The 26353-nt window shown below is 33.8% G+C and overlaps 1 protein-coding gene across 15 annotated transcripts in view; it reads right to left on the bottom strand.

The window, feature by feature from the left end:
* LOC130450202 (TLD domain-containing protein 2) overlaps positions 1 to 26353 on the bottom strand; it is a 235304-nt gene that overhangs the window by 63393 nt on the left and 145558 nt on the right. For 7 of the 15 annotated variants that reach the window (XM_056788460.1, XM_056788455.1, XM_056788456.1 and 4 more), the window contains 10 exons: positions 24422 to 24495; positions 22591 to 22795; positions 18929 to 19378; positions 18465 to 18654; positions 18209 to 18371; positions 16128 to 16364; positions 11002 to 11141; positions 9130 to 9465; positions 7507 to 7640; positions 127 to 359 (listed from right to left, as the gene is read on the bottom strand). In XM_056788460.1, the coding sequence (XP_056644438.1) occupies positions 127 to 359; positions 7507 to 7640; positions 9130 to 9465; positions 11002 to 11141; positions 16128 to 16364; positions 18209 to 18371; positions 18465 to 18654; positions 18929 to 19378; positions 22591 to 22795; positions 24422 to 24495 (2162 nt within the window). Of the gene's footprint in view, positions 1 to 126; positions 360 to 7506; positions 7641 to 9129; positions 9466 to 11001; positions 11142 to 16127; positions 16365 to 18208; positions 18372 to 18464; positions 18655 to 18928; positions 19379 to 22590; positions 22796 to 24421; positions 24496 to 24569; positions 25122 to 26353 lie in introns of those variants that run through there. The other 8 variants (XM_056788463.1, XM_056788464.1, XM_056788461.1 and 5 more) reach the window with 4 other exon arrangements.

Raw genomic sequence — 26353 nt, 5'->3', positions numbered from 1 at the left:
TGACAACCATCCTAACTCAATAATTCATGTAAAATTGGACTATTTCTAACAAGTCTTGTTGATTGTAGCAAACGATTTACTTAAATAAAGTGGGATATAAAAAAAATTATAAGATATCGGACTTACCTTCTCTTCATCCAATTCGCCGTACAAATGTGGTACCCATCCTTGAATAAATTTATACAATTCGTCTACTCTGTTTTTCGGTACGCTGAACCAGTACTCCGGCCGCATTTTCTTCTTTCCGTACGACATTAGAGGCGTCGATCTAGGTATGACTTTATTCATAGGTTTTCCCATTCTTAATCGCAAGTATAACGGAGGATCGTCGCACGATCTCGCCGGCCTTGGGATTAATTCTGAAATTAAAGAAAAGCCATTTAATAAAACGAAAATAAAAAAATTGTATTTTAAAAGCCCAAACACGGAAAACAGAATTTTATGGTCACTGAAGAAATGGAGATGAAAAATCATTTGTGACGAGATAGTTGCAGTCGATTAATATAATCAATGGAAATTACATTTTAAATATTTAAAATAAGACAACTATGTCAGAATGTTTTATTTTTATGTTCAATGTTATTCATTTGGATTGGATTTGAAGTGAACGAACACAAAGGAGCGCCAACCATCGGTCCGACCATAGAAGCGAAGCGTAGTTCCACTCATATAAAAAATCAAGATACGGTATTAGATATGTATGGTAACATTTCAGCGCCGACCATTGCTCCGCTTAGTATTATTTTGACCCTAAACCAATGTAGAAAATCCAATCGGGCTTGTGTTTGTTTGCGAACAACAAAAACCACCGCAACCGTATTATTTTGAACAAATTATGGAAGAAAATGGCAAAGGAGTGTGTATTCTATTTTCAATTTCGTATAATCATAAAAAAATCGATTCAAATCTTTATATAAGTTATGAAATTCTCCATACAACATTTTTTATGTAAGTGGTTAGCCCTGCAGAGAAGCAATTCCTATTCACTCCAACAAACCCTCCTCCTTATCCTACCAAATTTTAACAACGAATATCTCTCTATGTGTAAGGGGTTACTTTGCCATTTTACCAACATTTATACATATAGAAATTTTTGATTGAATTCGAGTTGCGTCCCGCGGTCAAATTTTAATTAGGGTTGCTGTAAGGATCGTATATGAATCGCCTACCGAAGACCTTCCAAGAAATATGGTACTAAAAACTAATTATACATCCCGGGATCATCGATATATAAATATTGAATTCTGGTCAACCATTTTCTTATCTGGAGCTTAAGCAAAATACATATTACCAACTTATTAATCATAACATGTTGAGATAACTACCATGGATGGGGATAAATTTTAAGTAATTGGTTGAAATTCATGACCAGGTATGTGTAATTCTTGGTAATGTGTTATTAGCCTGTAGATAAGAAAATTGTCAACCCGGATGCAACTAGTATAGATCTTTAAGTCGGCGCCTACGATGCAACTGTTACAAACCAAGTGATCTTGCAACGGGGTACACGAGGTGACTCAGATGAAACTAGTTTGCAATCGGTTGTACGTGAGGTTGTAGGTGTTGTTCCATTTCATATCAAATGTATATTTTCTTTTTTGTTTTTTCAATATGAGTGATTAAGAACTAAACCTCAAATTTGTGGAAGAAGTGGACATTCGATAAAAAGCTATAAACGTTCTATCTGTCCGAGACAATTCTTGTGCTACTACGAACAGTCTAAAGTTCAAATTTTGACTTAGGTATGGATGGATCCAATATTCTCTCTGTACCCTGCCTTGTCTGAGACATTGATAATAATCAATGACGTCTTTTCGCTGCTGTACCAACCGATTTAATACTGATTACGAGCCGTATCCGTGTGCACTCCAAAGTTTTATTTTGATTGCAGAACTGTTTCAATATCAACTGGTTTGCAACCTTTGTGTAAAAATAGTTGCATCGTAACCTATCGGCCTTACAAGTTTCCTATGTTGCATAAATATGGAAAAAAAAGTGTTAAACGTAATTTTTGTATACGGAAAAACAATAAATGAAACCGAGAATAAGTTATGTAAATATTGAAATTTCTCAATCCCCTGGAATAGTTTGTAAACGGTTTTTTTGTTTTAATACAAGGGGGTACCTAAAAGTAACCGGAATAGCATTGCCATGGGTGGAGCTTTTGTAGTACTGATTTCTGCCACTAGGGCCTGCCTAGCGCAACTCGTCGCCAGTTCAGTGCAGCGCGGGCCGTTGACCTGCCACGTTCTGTTTTGTTTCCTACTTGGTAAAAACGCTGTTGAAATTGTTTTAATGTTGAAAACTGCTTACAAAGATGATGCTGTGGAGAAAACTCAAGTGTATGAATGGTTTTCTCGATTTAAAAATGGCGACATGTCGATTGATGACAAATCGAGCTCTGGACGTCCATCAACTGCCCGAATCGATGAAAATGTTGAAAGAATTCTAGAGCTTGTACACAAAGACCGTCGACAGACAATTGATCAACTATCTGAAATTAGTGGAATATCTTGGAGCTCGGTTCACCAAACAGGTGGCTGGTTCTTCCACCATGACAACGCACCTGCACACTCAGCCATCACTGTTAGCCAGTTTTTGGTTAAAAATAACATGGTTCCGCTGCTCCACGCACCTTACTCGCCTGACCTGTTTCCACGCATGAAAAGGGGCATAAAAGGACGGCGATTTGAAAACATTGAAGACATCGAGAAAAGAACGAGACAGGAGCTTGCAGCCGTCTCTAAAGATGAGTTCAAACAATGTTTCGAACAGTGGAAGCACCGCTGGGACAAATGTATTACTTGTAATGCAGAGTATCTTGAAGGGGATAAAGTTTCTTTGTAAATATATAGCATTTAAAAAATAATTCCGTTTTATTTTTGAAGTACGTGAGGTAAATAATCGAATGGACTATAATTTAAGAGACTAAACGACTGGAAAAATAATTATAACGTGGTAACGATGTAAAATATTGTCCTAATATGTTTTGGTAATAGAGATATTCCATATAGGACGATTTCTAGAATACCTCATTATCCATTTCTTCAAGTAACCATAAACATTGTTTTTTATAAAAAAAAATAACGAGCAAATATAAAAATTCAAAATGCCACACAAACGTTCCACTAAACATAAGTGCTGTGTAAATTATGAAGCATTCATGGTGTAATGTAAATGTATTAAAATAGTGTAGTGTATCGGGGGGTGATTGCGCAGTGCAGATCATGCAAAACCTACCAAAATAATCTAACCCATCGTATGGGGATCGAACTGCAGCAATTAAACAGAGAAATATAATGAACTATTTCAATTCTACTTAGCATTTTGATAATGATTCAGGCGTAAATCAGTAAGATTCGCTTTCCTATAGTTAAAATTAAAATAGCAACCGGAAAATAGAAAACTATCTGCAATCGACTGTAGATGGCGCGATAAACATATGAGCTGTGGCTATTAAATTGATAATATGTATATTTATTTATGATCACTTTAATATATACCCCTCCTCTATCGCTATAACATTCCATGCGGATCTTCCATCGTTCGAAACAGTGCAGGACATCTTTTTCAGTTAGTTCTTACAGGACGCGCGCCGATTCTTCTTTCACAGCTTCAACAGACTCAAATCCTGTTCCTTTTAATACAGATTTGACCTTAGAAAAGAAGTAGAAGTCGCACGGTGTAAGATTCGGCGAATAATGTGGTTCGTCTAGCACCTCTTGACTGCCGCATTTTCTTGATGGAACTTGATGGTACTTTTTTCAAAATTCCGATCGGTTTTTTCTTATTCTTTCATTGACTTCAATAAAAACTTGAAGATAACATCTTGGTCAACAGTTTCACCTTTAGGAACCCAATGAAGGTATTAATATCGAAAAAAACAATCATTGCTTTGAATTTTGATTGCCCATTTTGGCTTTTTTGGATCTTGGCGAAGTTAGTTGGACGCATTGATTTGCGATCAAGATTAGTAATCCATTATCACCTTTTCTAATAAGTTTGAGTCGCATTCAAACTGTCAATACAAATATTTTTGTTCAAATATGAGGATTTTTTCAAGTATCAGTTTCGCCTGTTAAATTTTTGCATACAAAATTTGTCGCATACATTCTTTGTCAATTCCTATAGATTCAGCAATCACACAAATACTTAGCCGACGGTCGGATCGAACAAAATTTCCGACTTTTTCGATGCTTTCATCTGATATTTCATCTTTCACATCTTCTCGGTTATTTTGACGGACGCGACAATCATTCCCGTACACTTATTTTGATAAATTATAAGTTTCAGTTACAATTTTCCCAATTTTCATGTGAAATTTTACAACAACCCGTTGTTCTACTTTGACGTCGATTATTTTTACGGCAAAACAAACAGCCTCTATACAAACGAAGGCAGCGGCTATACTGGTTTGTCTACAGACACGGTAGGCACCGTATTCGAAAAAATGAGCTTCAGGCTAAACATCTGACAGTTGTTAATCTTTGGCACATTTTTCTTTTTCCGTAGCAGCGTTAGTTTCGTTACCCAATAGCCACAACTCGTATAATTAATATTTTTTTAGTAAGTACCAATCTTCAAAAAGTACCTTTAAAATTTTTGTAGTTTATCTTATTGATCAATTTGCAGTGATCATTTTATTCAAGTAGGATAATTGTAAAAATATTTACTTCATGGTAACTATTGAGTAGGTACATGTAAATACTTATTTACGCCTTTATGTGTAAATAGTGAGTTAAATTTGTAATTTCTGATGATTAATGTCATTAGAAGTAATTTAATTCATTACAATATACATATATACACAAAACGTTCTTGATTTAACAAAATCTTATTTGTTGTATTGTTTATTTAATCGATACCTACAATTAATGTCAAAGTTCATCTTTTTCTTACTGCGTCTGCGTAAACGCAGATATTCGTAGAGCAGAGCAATCGGTACAAGGTTAGTAGAAGGTTTGTGATGCGCAGTAGACAAGTGACGTCAACGGTTCTTCACAGCTGTGAGAACGGCAAAAGTCTCAATAAATTCGTCAGTTAGAAATATATTCGTTTGTATAGCCAGATCAGCAAGAGATAACACACATCCTCACAACTCGAACATAATGACGTAGCTGGTGTTCTAGCAGTCGATCGTTTGTTTTCAAAACCATGCGCATGTCACAAACCTTCTAGTAACCTTGAATCGGTAACCTGGTTCTTGGAAATTTAGTCGCTATAAAGCTTGGGAGCGGACCATATGTGGCGCGTGCTTGAGTTTTATTTTTGTCTTCTCAACCAAAGACAGTTGGATTCTTCATTAAATTGTAGGTTTCTCCTATACATAGTAAATGGAGGACTCAATACAGATAGAGACAAGAGGTCTTGCCAATACCTTTTGACAAAGGGAGTGCCAAATTTTTATTTTTATCACCTCTCAGCATAGACGATTCTTCATTAAATTGTAGGTCCAATAATAGTCTACAGTCATCATCTTCGTATCTCAGAAACAATGAGTCTTCATGTGTAAACTCTCCCTGCTTTTCGCTCATATCTCCTAAATGTTCCGAAAACCTTTTATAAGTGACTATGGAGTTTTATGCTCATGTTGCAACCCGTATTTTTCAATTGTAGCAAGTATTATTTTCAGATCTTTTATTTCCAAGAAAATTTTGCATCACAGAGACCAAAGCTGTTAGCTCTAACTTAGTCGTAGAATTTCTAAAACATATTTCGTAAGTTGTCTAATTTGGGGGTCGGCTTTCATCTTTTGGGGACATTTTTGGTAAATGTAAGGAAAGCAGTTCCAAATCTTTATCTAGCGAACTATTTAATGGTGTCCATTTTTATATGTAATGGTGGAAGGATAATTTTTTCACTAGATACTAATGGATTATATATATTCCCTTAAGGATCAGTTTCTTCTTATCCAAACCTCTTGTTTAGCATTTAGGGTATTGTCTAGTCATAAATCACACTGGAAACTAATCTTATACCCATGAATGCCAAAATATACAGCAGTAGAAAAAGAGGACTGATCAATTTCATATTCTTAACAATGAATGTGAGAAGATGGGAACGTGGGTGAGGAACAGACCAGTTCAGAGGCAAATGTAGTGCCAATTGGTAAGGTAAAGTTATCTTATGCTCCAAACTGTTTTAAATCAAAACTGGTCAATAGAAATGAATTTTTTGGTAGCCGGTGAGTTAAAAGTGTGTTGTATTATATTTGTTTCTGAGGAATTATTACAGTTTCCATAAAAATTTTCTGTAAATATAATCTAGCTGTGAATTATTTCAGTTCAATAATGATCTTAGTATATAGTTTCGGTAATAAATTAAATTACTGTTTGAAAATATAAAACGCACCACAATATTTATTGTTCTAAATATAATTAAATAAGAACCACAACAATTTGACGAAAAAATTCATTGTAACCTTCAAAATTTAATTACCAACAAGATTTTCTAGTATACATATTTATAAAAAACATAAAAATAAATTTAGATTCTATTATATTTTATCCCATTTCCTATAAAACTTAAGAGGAGTCAGTTTGAAAGAGATTTTTGAAACTTCTAGAGCTAATCTCTAATAGGAAAATGGAAATAGTATCAACAAACAGGGCAAATAAATGGAAAACATGATATTTTTCAATATATAAAACGATCCTAAGTCATAAACTAAATCTTCTTCTCTAGAACCCTTTATGCTCCATCGAGCGTCAAAGTATTGGAATTTTTTCCACCCTTTCCGGTCCTTCCTGTGCTATTTGTTGTAGCAATTTTTTCCTGGGTCTTCCTCTCCTTCTTCTCTTATATCTTTGTGCTTCTTTCACTTATTTTCTTCGTGTTGTTCTTCTCTTTATGTGCTTAAACATCTTTAAACTATTTTGTTTTCTATTGGTTCCTGTTTGAGCTTTTCTTCTATAATTATCTCTTAATCATTTGAATAAAAAATAAGAAAATTGGTATGAGTATACACCTGGCAAACCAAAAAAAACAAAGATGAATTCTAAGAAGTTGATGCATAGAGAAAAGGAGGAATAAAAATGAGAATTACCAGGATAGGAATGTATAGAAAAAATTGGAGAAAGAGGAAAAGAATTATTTAAATAAAATTGCGTGGAATGAAGAAATGGAGAGATTATGAAGATTTTTCTGGTATAAAGTTAGTACAACAATGGAAAAGTATTATAGAATTGACTGACAACCGACAGACAATAATAATAAATCACCCCATTACATGGAAATGTTATAAATTTTTGTAATATTGTGGATATTTTAAAAAATTATTCATCTTATTGAAAATAATTAAATAATAATAATAAACTGAACATTTCTCAATCAAGATTCTATTAAAACAAATTATCCATTTAAATCCAAATAATAATAAAGAAAATAAATTTGAATAGGAAACTATTAATTCATTGTTATACAAGAAATTTTATCGGTAGTTTCACCTCGATTGAAGAATGTTGGAATAAAGAATCGTGAAAGCAGAATTGCAAAAAAAATACTTACTGTCAAACGACACGAACAATTCTGGCATATCTTCTACCGACACCATAGATCTGTAATCCAGTTTCGGAACAGGTGTTTTTGATTTGGAATTAGTCTCAGTAGGTTGCCTCATAAATGTCCCGACGGAGGAACGCCTGTAATAGATTGATAGTTACATGAATGATTTAAAAAATTGTCGAAACGTTGTGAAACTGAATTCAACTTTAAGCAATTTAAAAACAAATCTTCAGGAGGTCGAATATATACTTTTCTACAGCTTTCTCATACTAAATTCCCTGGCAAAATTGACATATAATTACAAGTCTCAAAAAAATAACGTAGGGTTTGTTAACTGGCCATACAATTGAAATTAAATCTCTGTAAGGAAAATTTGAATAATTAATCGTACACGAAGAGAAAATTTTCTGAAGCTTGTGGTTCTAATATGTAATGATCATCAATCATTTTTGACATTTCGTGGTTCGTTAATGCAGTTTTATTTTTTTTAATCATATTGATGACCTTTCAGTCTATTTTCTAAATACTGAGATGTCTGTCTTATGTAGACATCCCACGCAGTTAGTGATATGACACCATACACATAATTTGGTGGTATGCAGCTTCTCAAAAAACCTTTTGTTTGCTCTTGTGTATACTGGGACACATCGATAAATACCCAATAGGTATATGAGAACATTGCATTCATAATGGTTGTCTTCCCAATTCATTTAGAGCCTTGTCCTTCAATTTTTTCCAAAGATTAATGGAAGTACTCTGGTTCTTAAGTCTTCTTGTCTTCTTCTTATCTTGATAAAGCCACATAATCTTACCGGTAAGTAGATTCGATATGTCTTTATCTTAAAACAATTAGAAGCCTACAGTCCTGACCTTGTCTTCTTTGACTTTTCTTTTTCTGCCTTTTGAAACCTTTTTGGAAATCGGTGATTGTGCCACGTCTTTTTTAAGCAATGAAACAACTGTAGTAAATGAGGTTTCATTTTAAAATAAAACAATATTTGTATTTTAGCATATTTACTTGTTTATTCTTCATTCGCTGCAACAAAATTATACTAGGAAAAGAAATTCTTAATTATTTCGTTTAAAGTTTTTCCAAACTCAATTCATATATTAATTTTCATGGGGTTTGTCTTGTCTTGATAGAAACAGTAAAACATGAAACTTTTTGGCTCACCTAACCTATATTTTTTGGCTATTAAGGTCTCAGTGAGATGTTAAGTGTAAGCCAAGGATTCAAATATAAGTTCCTTAAAGTTGCTGTCAATTTCTACTAACAAATTCTAGCAAAAATATTTCACAGAGTTTCGAAATGAAAAAATAAACTGTAAGAGCTAATGCGGCTGTTGTTCTTGGACACTAAATGCTAAAAGATAACTAAAAAAGCGAAAAATAGTGTTCATTAGTTGTGTATTTTGTGTGTGTGTGTTTTATGGAAAGGATAAATGCAACAATGTTTAAAAGTATTTGAAGAAAATAAAAATTTTATATAAATTAGAACCTAGTGCAGTTTTTCTTATTTCTGGTAATTAAGTAATTAAATTTTTTTCTTCAAAATACATTTTAAACAAATACATTAAATAACACTAAATGTGTAAGGGAAGAATCCACGTAGACACACACACGTACCCAACAGCACCGACCGAAGCGCCAACTTGCGCCCCCATAGCTCCCACAGTTGCCCCCATAGCTCCGACAGAGGCGCCTACTTGGGCACCCATCGCTCCAACTGAAGCACCAACTTGTGCGCCCATAGCTCCAACCGATGCACCTACTTGAGCTCCCATAGCTCCAACTGAACTTATAATATTGGTAGGGAAAAAGCTGCTAGTAGTAGAATCACCTGTTGATGGGGGACCGCCGCTGCCCCCTGAAAAGGGCCCGGCCGAACCTCCAGAGCCGCTGTCTTCCGAAGGAGTCTTGTGAAATAAACCGGTGCCAAAGTCTCCAAAGTGAATAGGCGAGCTGGGTTAGCATTAGCAGGCAAAATTTTCAATATAATTGTTAGTAACAGCAATGTAATGATAAATAATATTATCTGACGTTGTGGTTTTTTCTACAACAACCATTTTTTGATTTTACGGAATGATATGCTTATAAATAATAAATTTTGAGAAATAACAGCGAATTTGGAACGTAGAAAATTTATAAAAATCATAATGGTTCAAGGTATGATGCTTCAATGTTGTATATTGACAGGATCTGTTATAAAAGCAGTAGGACTCATTTTTTTTATTCCATGGAAATAGTACAAATGATTAGAATATTTCAATAAGCATCTACACACTGCTACCAACGAGTTTTGCAGTTTTCGTACTCTTCCAAGAGCTCCTACATCGGAATGCTGTTCAGCTCATTCGCCACGTTCTATTGGTCCTCCACCCCCAAAAAAGGCTGGTGGAGCCAAGATACTAGTAGACTGTTTTCCGGTTGGTCCTTTGCTTCAATCACAACACTCGCCGCATCAACTTCCTTATGACTAAGTTTTTTTTTACGATCTCAAACACTTGGATATGAGGGATGCACAATTTAGCATTTTGTAGTCAAATAGAATAAGTAATGACCAAAATGGAAGAAGAGATAATAGACGTAAATGGAGGTGGATAAGTCAAACACTACGGAAACCAGCCACAAACATAACCAAACAAGCATTTAATTACAATACCAGCGGCAGGCCTGTACAAACTTGGAAAAGAGTTTTCGAAAAAGAACTACAACAGAGTAGCATGGAAATAAGATCCAGAAACAACCAAAAACAGAAGATAATGGAGAGTCCTTGTCAACAAAATTGGACAGAACCTACATAACAAGCATAAGGACAAATACCATTTGCTCCACTGGGAACTATATGATGATGATTCTGATATATATCCTACGATCGACGTTCAATAAATTTTTTACTTGTGACACATTTTCGTTAGTTTTGCTGGTTGAAGGGGCGTCGTCTTCCACTCTTTTTCTAAGTTCCCTGAATAGATGGTGACAATCAAATACAACCGTTCTAATCAAGACAGCACCATCGTAGACCTCCTCAATCATGTCGGAAGTCTCGTAAACGTTCCATGATTCTTTGTGGTTCACAATACAAACGATCTGCTCGTTCCCACAGGAAAAAACCAGTCCTACTTTCAGATCAGATCCTGTACACTATATTTATGAGTAGTTCATTTGACCAGTGTCATTCTCTTGGGAATATCTATAGAGAAATTATATAATTTATGATGATTCACAAATTAAAAATGGTAGAAGATAAAATTAGTGATATATCTACAAAAATGTATTGAAATCTGTATTTAAAAATATTTTACCAGATCCGCCATTACCTTGAAGACAACAAAAATAATTCCAGCGCTTCTTTATTGTCAGTACTCACATCTCCGATCTTAATAATGGTCTATTATTTAATAACCTTCGGATAATATTATTTCAAGTTCAACAATAACGAAAATATAAAACGACTGAATGTCTTATTTATAAAAATTGGCATCTAAATGTACTCACCTTGAGAACACCTTTGAAAAAACCGAAGAATGTTGTATATCAGCAGCTGAATGGGGATGACTAGGAGTTTTATCTTCATCTTTTTCCCCGCCAAGAGTTGTTTCCACCCACGACAAAGGATAGGACAGTCTTTTTAACATCTATAATAAAATTTTCAAGTGAAATCATATATACGGGGATAGTTATAATCGAATCAAATCATTATAAAAAATTTCTATTAAAATTTTTTGTTTGTTGAATCCGATAAGAGAAAAAATAAATGAAAAAGAGAACAAGTGTTTCATTAAAAAGTTCTAATAGAAAAACAAAAGAAGTTTATTGAATTGTGTTTCATTAAAACAAATGAAGGTTTCAAAGAAAACGAGAAATTTATTGAATTGTGTTTTATTGAAAAAAATGAAAGTTTCATTGAAAGAAAAAGAGAAGAAGTTTATGGAATTGTGTTTCATTAGAAAATGAGATGGAAAATTGATCAATTTTTTCCCCAACAGGGTAGGTCTCACAGTATTGGGAATGCAGGGTAAAAAACTTGTTCGAATATTGATGAAAAACATCTGTATGTTTAGAAAATCGCTCAGTCCAAAATAATTGGAACATTGAGCTGAAATTACAGGAAAATTATTTTGGAGGTTAGGTATATATATAGAAAAAACTGTGGACGCTGATAGGTCTCACAGTATTGGGAATGCAGGGTAAAAAACTTGTTCGAATATTGATGAAAAACATCTCTATGTTTAGAAAATCGCTTAGTCCAAAATAATTGGAACATTGAGCTGAAATTACAGGAAAATATTTTTGGAGGTTAGGTATATATATAGAAAAAACTGTGGACGTTGATAGGTCACACAATATTGGGAATGCAGGATAAAAAGCTTGTTCGAATATTGATGATAAACATCTGTATGTTTAGAAAATCGCTCAGTCCAAAATAATTGGAACATTGAGCTGAAATTACAGGAAAATATTTTTGGAGGTTAGCTATATATAGAGAAAAAACTCTGGACGTTGATAGGTCACACAATATTGGGAATGCAGGTTAAAAAGCTTGTTCGAATATTGATGAAAAACATCTGTATGTTTAGAAAATCGCTCAGTCCAAAATAATTGGAACATTGAGCTGAAATTACAGGAAAATATTTTTGGAGGTTAGGTATATATATAGAAAAAACTGTGGACGCTGATAGGTCTCACAGTATTGGGAATGCAGGGTAAAAAACTTGTTCGAATATTGATGAAAAACATCTCTATGTTTAGAAAATCGCTTAGTCCAAAATAATTGGAACATTGAGCTGAAATTACAGGAAAATATTTTTGGAGGTTAGGTATATATATAGAAAAAACTGTGGACGTTGATAGGTCACACAATATTGGGAATGCAGGATAAAAAGCTTGTTCGAATATTGATGATAAACATCTGTATGTTTAGAAAATCGCTCAGTCCAAAATAATTGGAACATTGAGCTGAAATTACAGGAAAATATTTTTGGAGGTTAGCTATTTATAGAGAAAAAACTCTGGACGTTGATAGGTCATACAATATTGGGAATGCAGGTTAAAAAGCTTGTTCGAATATTGATGAAAAACATCTGTATGTTTAGAAAATCGCTCAGTCCAAAATAATTGGAACATTGAGCTGAAATTACAGGAAAATATTTTTGGAGGTTAGGTATATATATAGAAAAAACTCTGGACGTTGATAGGTCACATAATATTGGGAATGCAGGGTAAAAAGCTTGTTCGAATATTGATGAAAAACATCTGTATGTTTAGAAAATCGCTCAGTCCAAAATAATTGGAACATTGAGCTGAAATTACAGGAAAATATTTTTGGAGGTTAGGTATATATATAGAAAAAACTCTGGACGTTGATAGGTCACACAATATTGGGAATGCAGGGTAAAAAGCTTGTTCGAATATTGATGAAAAACATCTCTATGTTTAGAAAATCGCTCAGTCCAAAATAATTGGAACATTGAGCTGAAATTACAGGAAAATATTTTTGGAGGTTAGGTATATATATAGAAAAAACTGTGGACGTTGATAGGTCACACAATATTGGGAATGCAGGATAAAAAGCTTGCTCGAATATTGATGAAAAACATCTCTATGTTTAGAAAATCGCTCAGTCCAAAATAATTGGAACATTGAGCTGAAATTACAGGAAAATATTTTTGGAGGTTAGGTATATATATAGAAAAAACTCTGGACGTTGATAGGTCACATAATATTGGGAATGCAGGGTAAAAAGCTTGTTCGAATATTGATGAAAAACATCTGTATGTTTAGAAAATCGCTCAGTCCAAAATAATTGGAACATTGAGCTGAAATTACAGGAAAATATTTTTGGAGGTTAGGTATATATATAGAAAAAACTGTGGACGTTGATAGGTCACACAATATTGGGAATGCAGGGTAAAAAGCTTGTTCGAATATTGATGAAAAACATCTGTATGTTTAGAAAATCGCTCAGTCCAAAATAATTGGAACATTGAGCTGAAATTACAGGAAAATATTTTTGGAGGTTAGGTATATATATAGAAAAAACTCTGGACGTTGATAGGTCTCACAGTATTGGGAATGCAGGGTAAAAAACTTGCTCGAATATAGATGAGAAACATCTGTATGTTTAGAAAACCGCTCAGTCCAAAATAATTGGAACATTGAGCTGAAATTACAGGAAAATATTTTTGGAGGTTAGGTATATATATAGAAAAAACTCTGGACGTTGATAGGTCACATAATATTGGGAATGCAGGGTAAAAAGCTTGTTCGAATATTGATGAAAAACATCTGTATGTTTAGAAAATCGCTCAGTCCAAAATAATTGGAACATTGAGCTGAAATTACAGGAAAATATTTTTGGAGGTTAGGTATATATATAGAAAAAACTCTGGACGTTGATAGGTCTCACAGTATTTGGAATGCAGGGTAAAAAACTTGTTCGAATATTGATGAAAAACATCTCTATGTTTAGAAAATCGCTCAGTCCAAAATAATTGGAACATTGAGCTGAAATTACAGGAAAATATTTTTGGAGGTTAGGTATATATATAGAAAAAACTCTGGACGTTGATAGGTCACATAATATTGGGAATGCAGGGTAAAAAGCTTGTTCGAATATTGATGAAAAACATCTGTATGTTTAGAAAATCGCTCAGTCCAAAATAATTGGAACATTGAGCTGAAATTACAGGAAAATATTTTTGGAGGTTAGGTATATATATAGAAAAAACTCTGGACGTTGATAGGTCACATAATATTGGGAATGCAGGGTAAAAAGCTTGTTCGAATATTGATGAAAAACATCTGTATGTTTAGAAAATCGCTCAGTCCAAAATAATTGGAACATTGAGCTGAAATTACAGGAAAATATTTTTGGAGGTTAGGTATATATATAGAAAAAACTCTGGACGTTGATAGGTCACACAATATTGGGAATGCAGGGTAAAAAGCTTGTTCGAATATTGATGAAAAACATCTGTATGTTTAGAAAATCGCTCAGTCCAAAATAATTGGAACATTGAGCTGAAATTACAGGAAAATATTTTTGGAGGTTAGGTATATATATAGAAAAAACTCTGGACGTTGATAGGTCACATAATATTGGGAATGCAGGGTAAAAAGCTTGTTCGAATATTGATGAAAAACATCTGTATGTTTAGAAAATCGCTCAGTCCAAAATAATTGGAACATTGAGCTGAAATTACAGGAAAATATTTTTGGAGGTTAGGTATATATATAGAAAAAACTCTGGACGTTGATAGGTCACATAATATTGGGAATGCAGGGTAAAAAGCTTGTTCGAATATTGATGAAAAACATCTGTATGTTTAGAAAATCGCTCAGTCCAAAATAATTGGAACATTGAGCTGAAATTACAGGAAAATATTTTTGGAGGTTAGGTATATATATAGAAAAAACTCTGGACGTTGATAGGTCACATAATATTGGGAATGCAGGGTAAAAAGCTTGTTCGAATATTGATGAAAAACATCTGTATGTTTAGAAAATCGCTCAGTCCAAAATAATTGGAACATTGAGCTGAAATTACAGGAAAATATTTTTGGAGGTTAGGTATATATATAGAAAAAACTCTGGACGTTGATAGGTCACACAATATTGGGAATGCAGGGTAAAAAGCTTGTTCGAATATTGATGAAAAACATCTGTATGTTTAGAAAATCGCTCAGTCCAAAATAATTGGAACATTGAGCTGAAATTACAGGAAAATATTTTTGGAGGTTAGGTATATATATAGAAAAAACTCTGGACGCTGATAGGTCACCCAATATTGGGAATGCAGGGTAGAAAACTTGTTCCGAAATGTCTGCACGTTTAAAAAATCACACACCAAAATAATTGGAGTATTGAGCTAAAATTACAGAAAAATGTTTTTGGAGGTTAGATGTATATAGTAAAAAATCAGGACGTTTGTAAGTTACACAGTATTAGAAATACTAGGCGACAAACTTGTAAATGTGCTTCTGTTTTGATACTGTTTGATTTCAATGCTAATTTAACTGCAGGAAAATAGGAGACACAAATATTGCAGTGGTAATTCATTTATTCATACACAATTGAAGACTTTAATATTGCTATGTTCCGTAAAATACTTTCCAATATCGTAATATAATTTATAAAGGTTAATTCAATAGAGGTTATGCTGGAAATAAATCTAGTTTCAACTTGAATAACAATGGAGAATATTGCAACGATAGATTATAAACGCGTTCACTTCACACCAACCATTCAGGATCTTATTTCATTATCCAACCCTTCATTAAACTGTTGTAAACAAGCCCCAAGTTATGTAAATATAATTTATTTGGGTATTGAAGGACAGCGAGATGCAAAGTAAATGCCACAACGGCACCGTTAGTTAATTAAAACGTCGATTCCAACGTATAAAGCATACTAGAATTGTTAACATGGCTATTGAAATAGCTACGTCTTCACATTAAATTACAATAAGGGTGTGCTTAGTAAAATGTTTAAATATCGAAAAATTTTAATCTTGAGAATACAATGGAGCTCTTGGAAAACAAAAAAATATTATTTAAAGTGTGATAAACAAAGTGGAGATCATCGTCTGTTTGACTGAAATTTATTTTTAGTTTAATAAGTACCTTATTTTTCCTACTATCAGCCTTATCTAGATCTTCTTTTGATTCTGATATGAAAGTAGATAGAGACGTTTGAACAACATCTGCTTCCGAACTAGAATCCAAACTGAACGATACAGAGTTTGTCTTTTTCCTTGCCGGACTATCTATTGGTCCACTGGTTAATGCTATATTAGAAGGTGCGATAGTTATCGGTGGTACCCATTCCTTGGAAAGTACTATATCAGCGTCGCTGTATTTCTGGAAAGGAAAAAACAATATATAGCACCACTACATGTTACTAAACACTCTGGTTACACCACCACTACACTAACCAAGTTATCGTCTTCAGAGACTGAAGATAGATAGACAAAGATTCATGAGGAATGTTTAGGTACATAATTTGTAAAGTTATTTTATAAATTGATTGAAATATTTGAAAAATATATGCTTCTTGAGCTCACTAGTACCTTTGTGTTTAATAAATTACTGGGATTAGAATTATTCGCAATCAAATTGTATGGCCAGTTCAAGTGTCATCGATATTCAATCTCTGGGTATTATCATTACCTGACTTGCTATAATTAATTACCTGAGCATCAAGGAAGAGATAATAGAGAAAAATAGTTTGAAACATAGTGCTGATTGGAATAAGATCACGTGTTAATGACCTTGATTGTTTATAGTGGGCCACCGCTAGGAGTACTCCATATATTTTCGAAATATCATTAGAATACAAGCAAAATGAAATTTTTGTATGTGAAAGTTTCAATTGATTACTGTCCAGGAATTTCATAACTCATCGTATATTATTCCAAATAAATTTTGTAGAATATTTTCAATCAAATTGAGAGTGAAATAATTTAAATTACGAAACATATTGAAATGATTAACAAATTGTACAATAATGTTGAGAATAGATTAAAATTTATATATTTTAACAACGTTATATTTGCAATTATTAATTTGAATGTTTGGTAAATATATTTCATTTATTGAATCAATAAATATAATCGAGAGCATTTATAACTAGCAAGGTAAGTGGTGATATTTTTTTGTTTAGACTATTTTATTACAATTTTGTAGCTTATGGTGCCATTAAAAGAAGAAATACATCATATTAACATCAGAATTTTTTATTAGTAGAACAGTATGGAATATTAGTCAAATTGTTCAAAAGAATAAGGTTAGAATTTCCATAAAACACAAAGGGTAAGATCAAGAAAGAAATGGATAAAACAAATAAACAAACTGGGGAAAAATCTTCGGAGACATTGAAAATTTGCCAAAAGGATTGAAAATAATAAATACAAGAGTGACTAGAACCAGCAAGTGACATCTAAAAAAAACTTTGGAAACATTAGAGAATATGTCAAAGGGATGATGAGAAAGGGATAGAAAAGTAACTCTAACCCTCAACCGACATCTGAAAAGCTATACGAAAGAGAAAAGAAGACTAAAGATCAGTAGAAACAATGCAATAAACCTGGGTAAAATGTATTTGAGGAAGTTGTTTTAAGGAAAACGAATATATGAGAAAAAATAAAATGGAGAACTAGCTATTGAAGAAATTAATTGTTACTGCAAATAACTGACTTGTCTCTAAATAATATGTCTTTAAGACACTAACAAAGCTTTAAAATCAAACCATAACATGAGAAAAAAAATGGATACACCAAAAAACTATGAAATAATTGAAAAATATGTTAAATGGATGGAAAGAAATAAATATAAGAATGCCTAGAGTCCTCAATCAACATCTGGAAAACTATATGAAAGAAAAAAGAATTAGAAATAAGATGAAATCAATAAAGTAATACTGGGTAAAACATATTTAGAAGAATTTATTTTAAGGGGAATATGAGAAAGAAAAAAATTAAGTGCTAGGCATTAAGGAAAGTAACTATTTTTGCAAACAACAGATTTAAGTACAGGGAATGTCACCAGAGAGATAAGAAGACACTAGCAAAGCTTCAAAAAGCGCATCTTATAAATATCACTACTTTAATTTTTATTAAATAAAAATAGATATATTGTTAAATGAATAAAATATATGAAAAATAGGGAAATTTTTGAATTAGAGTGCTAAAAACAAATATGTTTACCTTCTTAGGAGGACCAGGTACAGCAGGAGGTAAATTTGTTTCTCTAATATCAATGCCAGAGTCATGATAAGTTTCCTTGTTCAAAATGTCGTCGTCTTCTTGAATTTGTTCGTCTGGTGCACCAGTTGGTGTTATTGCAGGGATCTCATCAGTATCTATAGATCTATGAACATTTTGTTTAAATAAGATTTACTTTATTAATCGAGAATTAAATTTCAATTTATATGATTATTTATTGAGAATCATTTCTACTTACTGCCTGTCTCTTGATGGTATCGCCCAATGATGATCAATAAGGGATTTCCTCCTTTCTTCCAAAGACTTTTGTTGATTTTCTGAATCGTCTAGATTGGTAGGTGTAACCAATTCTCTTTCGAATGCTTTGGGAAACGCATCACCTTCTCTTTCTGTACAGGAACACACAGACTCGGCATCATCTCCAGTTACTATACAAAGGAAACACTGATACGATTACTACTACCCACAACAACAATCATCCAACACTTAAGCACATATATATGTTAGTTTTAACTACTAGATTCCTGTCTATGTGTCACAGAAAAATTATAGTTAATTTCAATCAAAGAAAAACAAAAAATAAGATTTTTTCTATTCTATTCCCATCATCTGAAGAATGAGAATCAAACAGCTGGTAAAATACAGAAAAATCGACTCAAGTTGCACGCTCTAGCGGCATTTAGATTCATGCAAATTACTTACCAAGTTCCGGAAAAGTTTCGTCCTTAACCATCAGCGAATCTTGTTCCTCTTCTTTCTCAGACTTTGGATAATAGATTTCTTGTTTTTCTGACAGAGTAGTCTCGCAATGTCCTACCCTCATATGTGCAATATCATTATATATGGCCGCGTTTACCACAAACTCCATAGGTGCTATGACACCGTAAGCTTCGGGTCCATGTTCAATTACCAATGGATCTATGACGTTTGGGTCGAACATGACGGCATTGGGTGTGACTAATAATACACCGCTGACAACACCCTGACCATCCGTTATATGACGGACGTTGATCTTGAGGAATCTTTCGCGAAAAACAGCAGATTCCGAATCTTCGTACTCGGTGCTGCTTCCACCTTGAGGACATGATGGCGTGCGTACCCTTTCAACGTGACCGGGTTTCGGACTGACGGGGCGCAAATTTTCCAAAAGTTCTGAAACGTACCGAGTCACAATGGTAGCTATAGAATACATTTTAATCGTCGTTTCGCATTTTATTTATTTGGACGCGATTTTTAGACGCAACAATCTACGATTACGGAAAAAGGAAAAACTGTTTGAAACTACTTTTAACATCTTATTCGCGACTATTATTTTTGTTTAGTATAAATTTAATTAAGATAACACGAAAACAATTAACTGATAACGAAAAGATAAAAAATTTCTATATATATTTCTATTTCGTATCAAGTTATGCAGTAATAGATAATGAAATTGAGGTTATAATCTATAAAAATACTATTACATAACCTGGTTATAAAACAAGTCCCAAACACCGGTAAAAACGTTTGTAAACACACTAAAAAAATGATTTTTTATTTGTTGTTAATATGCACAACATAATTAACTAAGTACACTAAAAACCCACACTGTTAGAAACGTCATAAATTGTTAAATATGGCAACAGAGTCATTTAAATATGTTTTTAACTACCATCACTCTTTAAACGTATAAATGATTGTGACGGAAGATCGGTGCAGTTGACAAAATTGATAAAATAATAACAATAATATAGTTTTAAAAATAAAGTAGTAAAAGTTGGCAGGGCTACGAAGTGTAGGCGGTTTTTAATATTTGGTTTCGGCGTATATATTTTTGAAACTGCGACTTATCACTGAATATAAGCTTCTTCTGATTATTAAGTAAATTAATTTTTAATCTTTTCGAGATGTGGGTACTCTAGATAAGGTTTTTTATAACTTGGCTGATGACGATCGAAAACGAATAAATACTACGAAAAATTGTACTTATCAAAATAATAATTATGCAAGAGAGAATAAAAAAAAAACATTAAATCAATTATGTACATTGTTATGAAATCTACAATTCACGATTGCCAAACTCGTTTGCACAATTTTCTCGAAAGTGTGGTAATCATAATGAACTATTTAGATATTTTTTAAACAAAAATTTAATATCATCTCCATTAGCTTTGTTCCAAAATTAAAGTCGATTTCCAACCAGATTGTAACCTATACAAGATCGTTGTAATACACTCATAGAATTAATATTAAAGATAGAGTGAGTTCAAATGAACCCGAACTGCTGTACCGAGAGATCGAACAGAGAGAAAGAGTAAGACAGACAGACAGATGTCAGATGGCAGATGAGAAAGACAGACAGACTGAGAGAGACAGACAGGCTGAGAGAGACAGACAGACAGACTCAGAGAGATGTCAGATGACAGATGAGAAAGACAGACAGACTGGGAGAGACAGACAGACAGATGTCAGATGAGAGAGAGACAGACAGACAGACAGACAAAGACAGACAGATATCAGATGAGAGAGAGACAGACACAGACAGATGTCAGATGAGAGAGAGACAGACAGACTGAGAGAGAGACAGACAGACACAGACAGATGAGAGAGACAGAAAGACTGAGAGAGAGAGAGACAAACGGACTGAGAGAAAGACAGACAAACGGACACAGACAGATGTCAAATGAGAGAGACAGGCAGACTGAGAGAGACAGACAGACAGAGAGAGACAAATAGAGACGACACAGACATATGTCAAATGAGAGAGACAGGCAGACTGAGAGAGAGACAGACAGACAGAGAGAGAGAGACAGACAGACGGACACAGAAAGATGTAAAATGAGAGTGACAGACAGACTGAGAGAGAGAGAGACAGACAGATACAGACACAGAGACAAACATAAAGAAAGATAGGTTCGTTGGGTTCATGTTTTGGATGAGGACATTATTAATATGGAGGAAGATTCCTCCGTATTTTTTATGTTGTGATTGATACTAGAGGCGATGCGTAGAAGAAACGCCCGACAAACACATGGTTCTTCGTGGAATGTGGGTAGGCAGGTGGTGGGTACAGCCGCGGTTGTATTCTTCTCTATCGTCGGCCATTTGGTCGGTGAATCGGTTCACTAGGTTATAGGAAAACCGCAGAAAACTTGCAACTTGCAACCGACGATGGACCAGACTGTATTTATAGAAGGTTTCACAAAATGGCGGCGGGGAAATTGTCGAGAAATGCGATCTTTGTATGGCGTCGGTAACAGCCGTAGGGGGAGATAGGGAAGTTTCCTCTTGGGCTCTCAGGAAAAGGCCCATCTGGTAGTTATCCATGAGTTTAGAAGGGTATTTTTAGCAAAGGAAGTGTTTTGATTCGATGGTACAATGTTGATGTTAATGTTGACATTAACGGTAATAATGGAGCTGAATTGGCACTCGTATTGGCAGTACCTGAGAATGCACTGCTCGTAAGACGTTTTTTGAAGAAAAGAGAGATGGAAAAATTGCATGAATTGAGATTCGTATTGCTTCCGCATCAATCTTATTCTCAAGATCTGTCACCAAGCGACTTTTTCCTATTCACAGACTTCAAGAGAACCCTCGCTGGGCCGATATTTTGCGCCAATGAAGAGGTTATCGCCTAAGTAAAGCCTATTTTGAGGCTAAATACAAATCGTACTGTAAGTTATTGAACGGCGGGGTGAATTTAAACACACTGTGTATACACTAATACAATGAACTTTGCATTTATTATTAAATACTTTATAATTTGTCTAAATTCACAGTTTGGTTCAATATTTACTATATTTATATCAAACGACTTTGTAGATAATTCTTAAGATATCTAGAATACTGCAATAAAAAGGACTCCATAGAAATTGTCTGTATAAAAACGGCCAAAACATGTTTTAAATGTGAATACAAAGAGATTGCCGTCTTATAAAGACCTTCTAGGTTCATCCGCCACACTTTATCAACATATCAGAACAGGATCGGCTTCACGGTCTACATCAGTGAACGAGTTCGAGTACTATAAAAATGTTATCGAAAACTTGAATAAGCGCTTTAGAAGGAAACAATATCAAATGAAAACAGGGGGAGCCAAATGAACAGTTGGTTAAGTTTAGATTTACACTATTCGATATTGCACATGATCATAGCTTTAAATCCCAACGAAAATATTGGTATCAACAATGGACCTATCCGATAAAGCCTGAGAACAGTGTTTAGTTACTAAAAATTCCGATTTTGAAAGTGTGGATACGATCTGACTCGGAACTGGTTCAGTATCAGACTAGTTAAGAACTTGCACAATTATTAAATACTTGGTTATGTTGTTTCTTTCTTCTTATTTTTGTTATATAATAAAATATCCTTGTACGTGTTCTCACCTTTCTCTGCCGGTGGCAAATCATCATGAGAATCTTCTACAGGAGTAGATCCTTCGGAATCGTTTTCGGGCTGTTCCCTATTCGGCACGTACAATTGTTGTCCGGGAAAGATATATGGCGTTGCTAAGCGATTCAATTTCGTTAATTCCGATGGAGTAGTGTCGAATCTAGCAGCGACCGACGTCAACGTATCTCTATCGGCAACCTGCGGCATAAATAGAATTATTCATACTGTTCAAATTATTCTAATGTATTTTTTTATGTTAAAACAAATCACAACAGAATAAACACTATTACACTCGAGTACTGGAGATGCCTGTTGATATTGATCTTGAATTTCTGTAGGTTGTAGTGCTCGGGAAAGCCGTGCCTTGGAAGTTGATTCCACATGCTTGCACTTCTCCAAAGAAATTAGTCCTGATGAATTGAAATTCTGGGCGTCTGCAAGCGAATTCGGTCTTGCCTGAGCCACGTCGAGTAGGTCTTGCAAAAACTGCTCTAGGCGGGAGTATGCTGGACAGCTTTGAAGAGCTTTTTTCGTGGTGGTATCGGTAGAACAGAATCAGGTCGGAGATTTTTCTTCTATGCCCTAAACTGTCCAAGTTTCTGGTCACATCTGGAACGCCTATACGTCGAACGGCTTTTCTGTACTGAATCGAGAATCTTCAGGGTATGCTTGAGATCAGGGCACCAAATGTGCGAGCAATACTCCAAAGATGAACGAATCTGGGCTTTGCAGAGGGTTAGAAGCCTTCTGAATAATAGTTGCCACCTCTCTTCTCAAAATCCTCGTCTCATGAAAAACAATATCTTGCAAGTGAAACTTTGAGGATAGAAAAGAGGACAAAGTGTCTGGGGGCAAGATCTGATGGTCAACCAATTCGAAGTGCAAGTCGTGAATTTTATCTATAGCGATCGGATTGGGCGTTGTTCTGATTGAAAAGCACTTTCTTCTTGTTCAAATGCGCTCGCTTTTTTTCCCTTCCTTTACCTCATCAAGCAATGGTGTGTGATACTCTCCTGTTATTGTTTTACCTTTTAAAAGGTAGTCGATGTACAAAAACCCCCGAAAGAAACGGTCGCCATCATTTTTCCCGTCGTTAAAAACTTCTTCGCTTTTTCAGAGCCGGTTCGCTGTTTGTAATCGACGGTTTTGTTTGTTTTTTACGTTTCTGGAGTGTAGTGGTGTATTCAGGTTTTATTTACGGTTATAAATCCGACTAATTTTGCTCAAACCACTCTCTTTTTTGATAATATCAGTTTTTGTCGCCGTTTTTGTCCGATCCGAGTTCTCGTCGTCAAAGGCCACGTTTAAATTCCGCTGCCCAAATGTTTATGGTCATAAATGATGGTACAGTGTCCCCGTACATAGTATTTAATCCGTCTTTTATTTGCGTAGGCGTAATGTCTTTCAAAAATAAAATTAATGAGAATCTCTCAACGGATGCAAAAATATACTGAGTTTCAAACAACCCTCGTATATCTCAATTTAATTCAACTTTATTATGAGTAGTGTCTAAGATAATAGATAACTAATCCGGTTATTAATTGCTGTAAATTGTGAAATAAATGATTCATCTGTATTATTTTAACAACTAAAAACAAATATAATCAAAATTTATTACAAAATAATATTCAAAATAGTATTTATCAATGTTGTCGTAATATTTATGAATGCATTACAATCCCCTATATCTATAATGACTGGGCTATTACGGTACTCTAAAAGGGGCGTGTTCACTTTCATATTATACTGTTTCCCCATTGCCGATCGACAGTGTTGTCAGTGTTGCCCTTATCGACCTTGAATTGAAGTATAAAAATCACTTACCGTATATACAGTAGTATTTTCCGGTGGTCCAGCTTTTCTTCTTTCGGATAAACTGTTGTTGGAACCGTCTAAATCTACAACAAAAACAAAAAAAAATTGTTTACGTGTCATAGTACATACATTGCATCGTTGGAATATATATAGTAACCTTTACTCTCACTGTTGCCATGTTTGTAAACAATAATAAAATCATAGATGCCGTCTACTGTCATATAAGGAAAAGCTGTCGATGTGGGTTGATTATAATCATAGTAATCCTCTTGGAAATCCATTTTTAGATATTTTCAGGATATCACGTTCTTACACTCTTTAAATGCCATATTTATGTGATACGGTGAACTGTGATAATTTCACGAGAAACGAAGGACTGCTGCTGAACGATTACTGGAAGACCTTGAAACATTAGAACGAACCGTCAAGCAAGATTCAGAGGTCGAACCTACCCACAGTAGAATTTAATGAGGTACACGCAGGTCAGCATACAGTTTTGTTTTTGATAATTAGTTTATGTAATATTACGTAGCAAGTGAACACTGATATGACACATATTCGTATCGCTTAAAAAAAGTAATAGTGGTAGATGAAATATTCACTATTTACATTAGAGACGACAGAGACGGACTTGGTATATGGGACGTATTAAATTTATTAATCGAAGATTTCAGAATATTTAACAACTTGACGGCCAGACTTAGAGGGAAGCATTTCGTGGTAATAAATATACGAGGGTTATTATTTATATGATTTTATTATATATGAATGTTTTGAATAAAGGTATTATAGTCCCAATATTATCATGAAATCATTAGTTCCTCATTCAATTTGTTCTCAATTGTATGAAATAATTAATAAAAAGTGCAAAGTAATCGAGCGAAATTCAAATTTAATAAACGCCTCATGATGTGACGTCAAATAACACGTCCTGGATTTATTACGGTCCAAACAGGGTGATGATTGTGGCAAAAATTTTGTTTATTTTTGTGTTTTTAGATTCTGTTTATTTTTCTGGTACTCGTGATGCATATTTTGTATTTAATCAAGATTATACATTAGCTGAGGTCAATGATCTCAACCGTACAAATATTTCATCCTGGTTTTATCTTGTCTCTGAACTTTATTAGGTTTCCTTCTAATAGAGTTTTATAACATAGGTACAATACAATGCCTATAGAACGTTTTTTCAATTTTTCCTATGATTTTTATCGATACTATAAACTAAAATGTGTCGAAGTAACTGTCACATTTGAAGTAAACAAATACTGGACGTGGGAATTGACCGAAAGCCAAAGCCCGCGAAAAGTGGTGGGGTACGAGGAGCGCACGTGCATCGAGGGCACAGATTTTCCAAAATGAGCAAATGTTTAATATAATATAAAATATTAAACAAAAATTGACAGAAAAAATTGCATTTTTGGTATTAGGTTCAAAATAATAAAAAAATTGCGTATATTGGATTGTTATTTATTTTCAAGGTAAATACAGGGATCGAAATTACCGTCTTTATACCTGCAAATGTGCGCTCAATGCACCCGCCTATATAATCTGCGCGCTCAACTCATGTATGTACGATTTGCCAAAAATAACTGCGTTCAAAATAACCCTAATTCAATCATTAAATATTCTTAATAATAATCCTTAAGTTATTTTGACTTTTTTGACAGAATTTGTATTTTTTATCGAGATATAGTTATCTAAAGAGTGAATTAAAAATATTTAAAAAAATTAACGCAAATTCCCTATTGAATTATTGACGTCAGCTGGTCAGAACAGTATGGAATTTTCTTAAAAGTACACAAATTGACTTTTTAATTGTTTATTTCACGTATTTATATTTTAAAAAAATATAAATTCGATAATGAAATTATCATGAAATGAAAACCTATGAAAATAAAAAAATTATATTAAAGTAGAAATACTGATTTTTCAATATTT

This window comes from Diorhabda sublineata, chromosome 11 (assembly GCF_026230105.1).
Source record: "Diorhabda sublineata isolate icDioSubl1.1 chromosome 11, icDioSubl1.1, whole genome shotgun sequence".
Taxonomy (NCBI): Eukaryota; Metazoa; Arthropoda; class Insecta; order Coleoptera; family Chrysomelidae; genus Diorhabda; species Diorhabda sublineata.
This window is presented reverse-complemented; position numbering and strand designations above follow the sequence as displayed.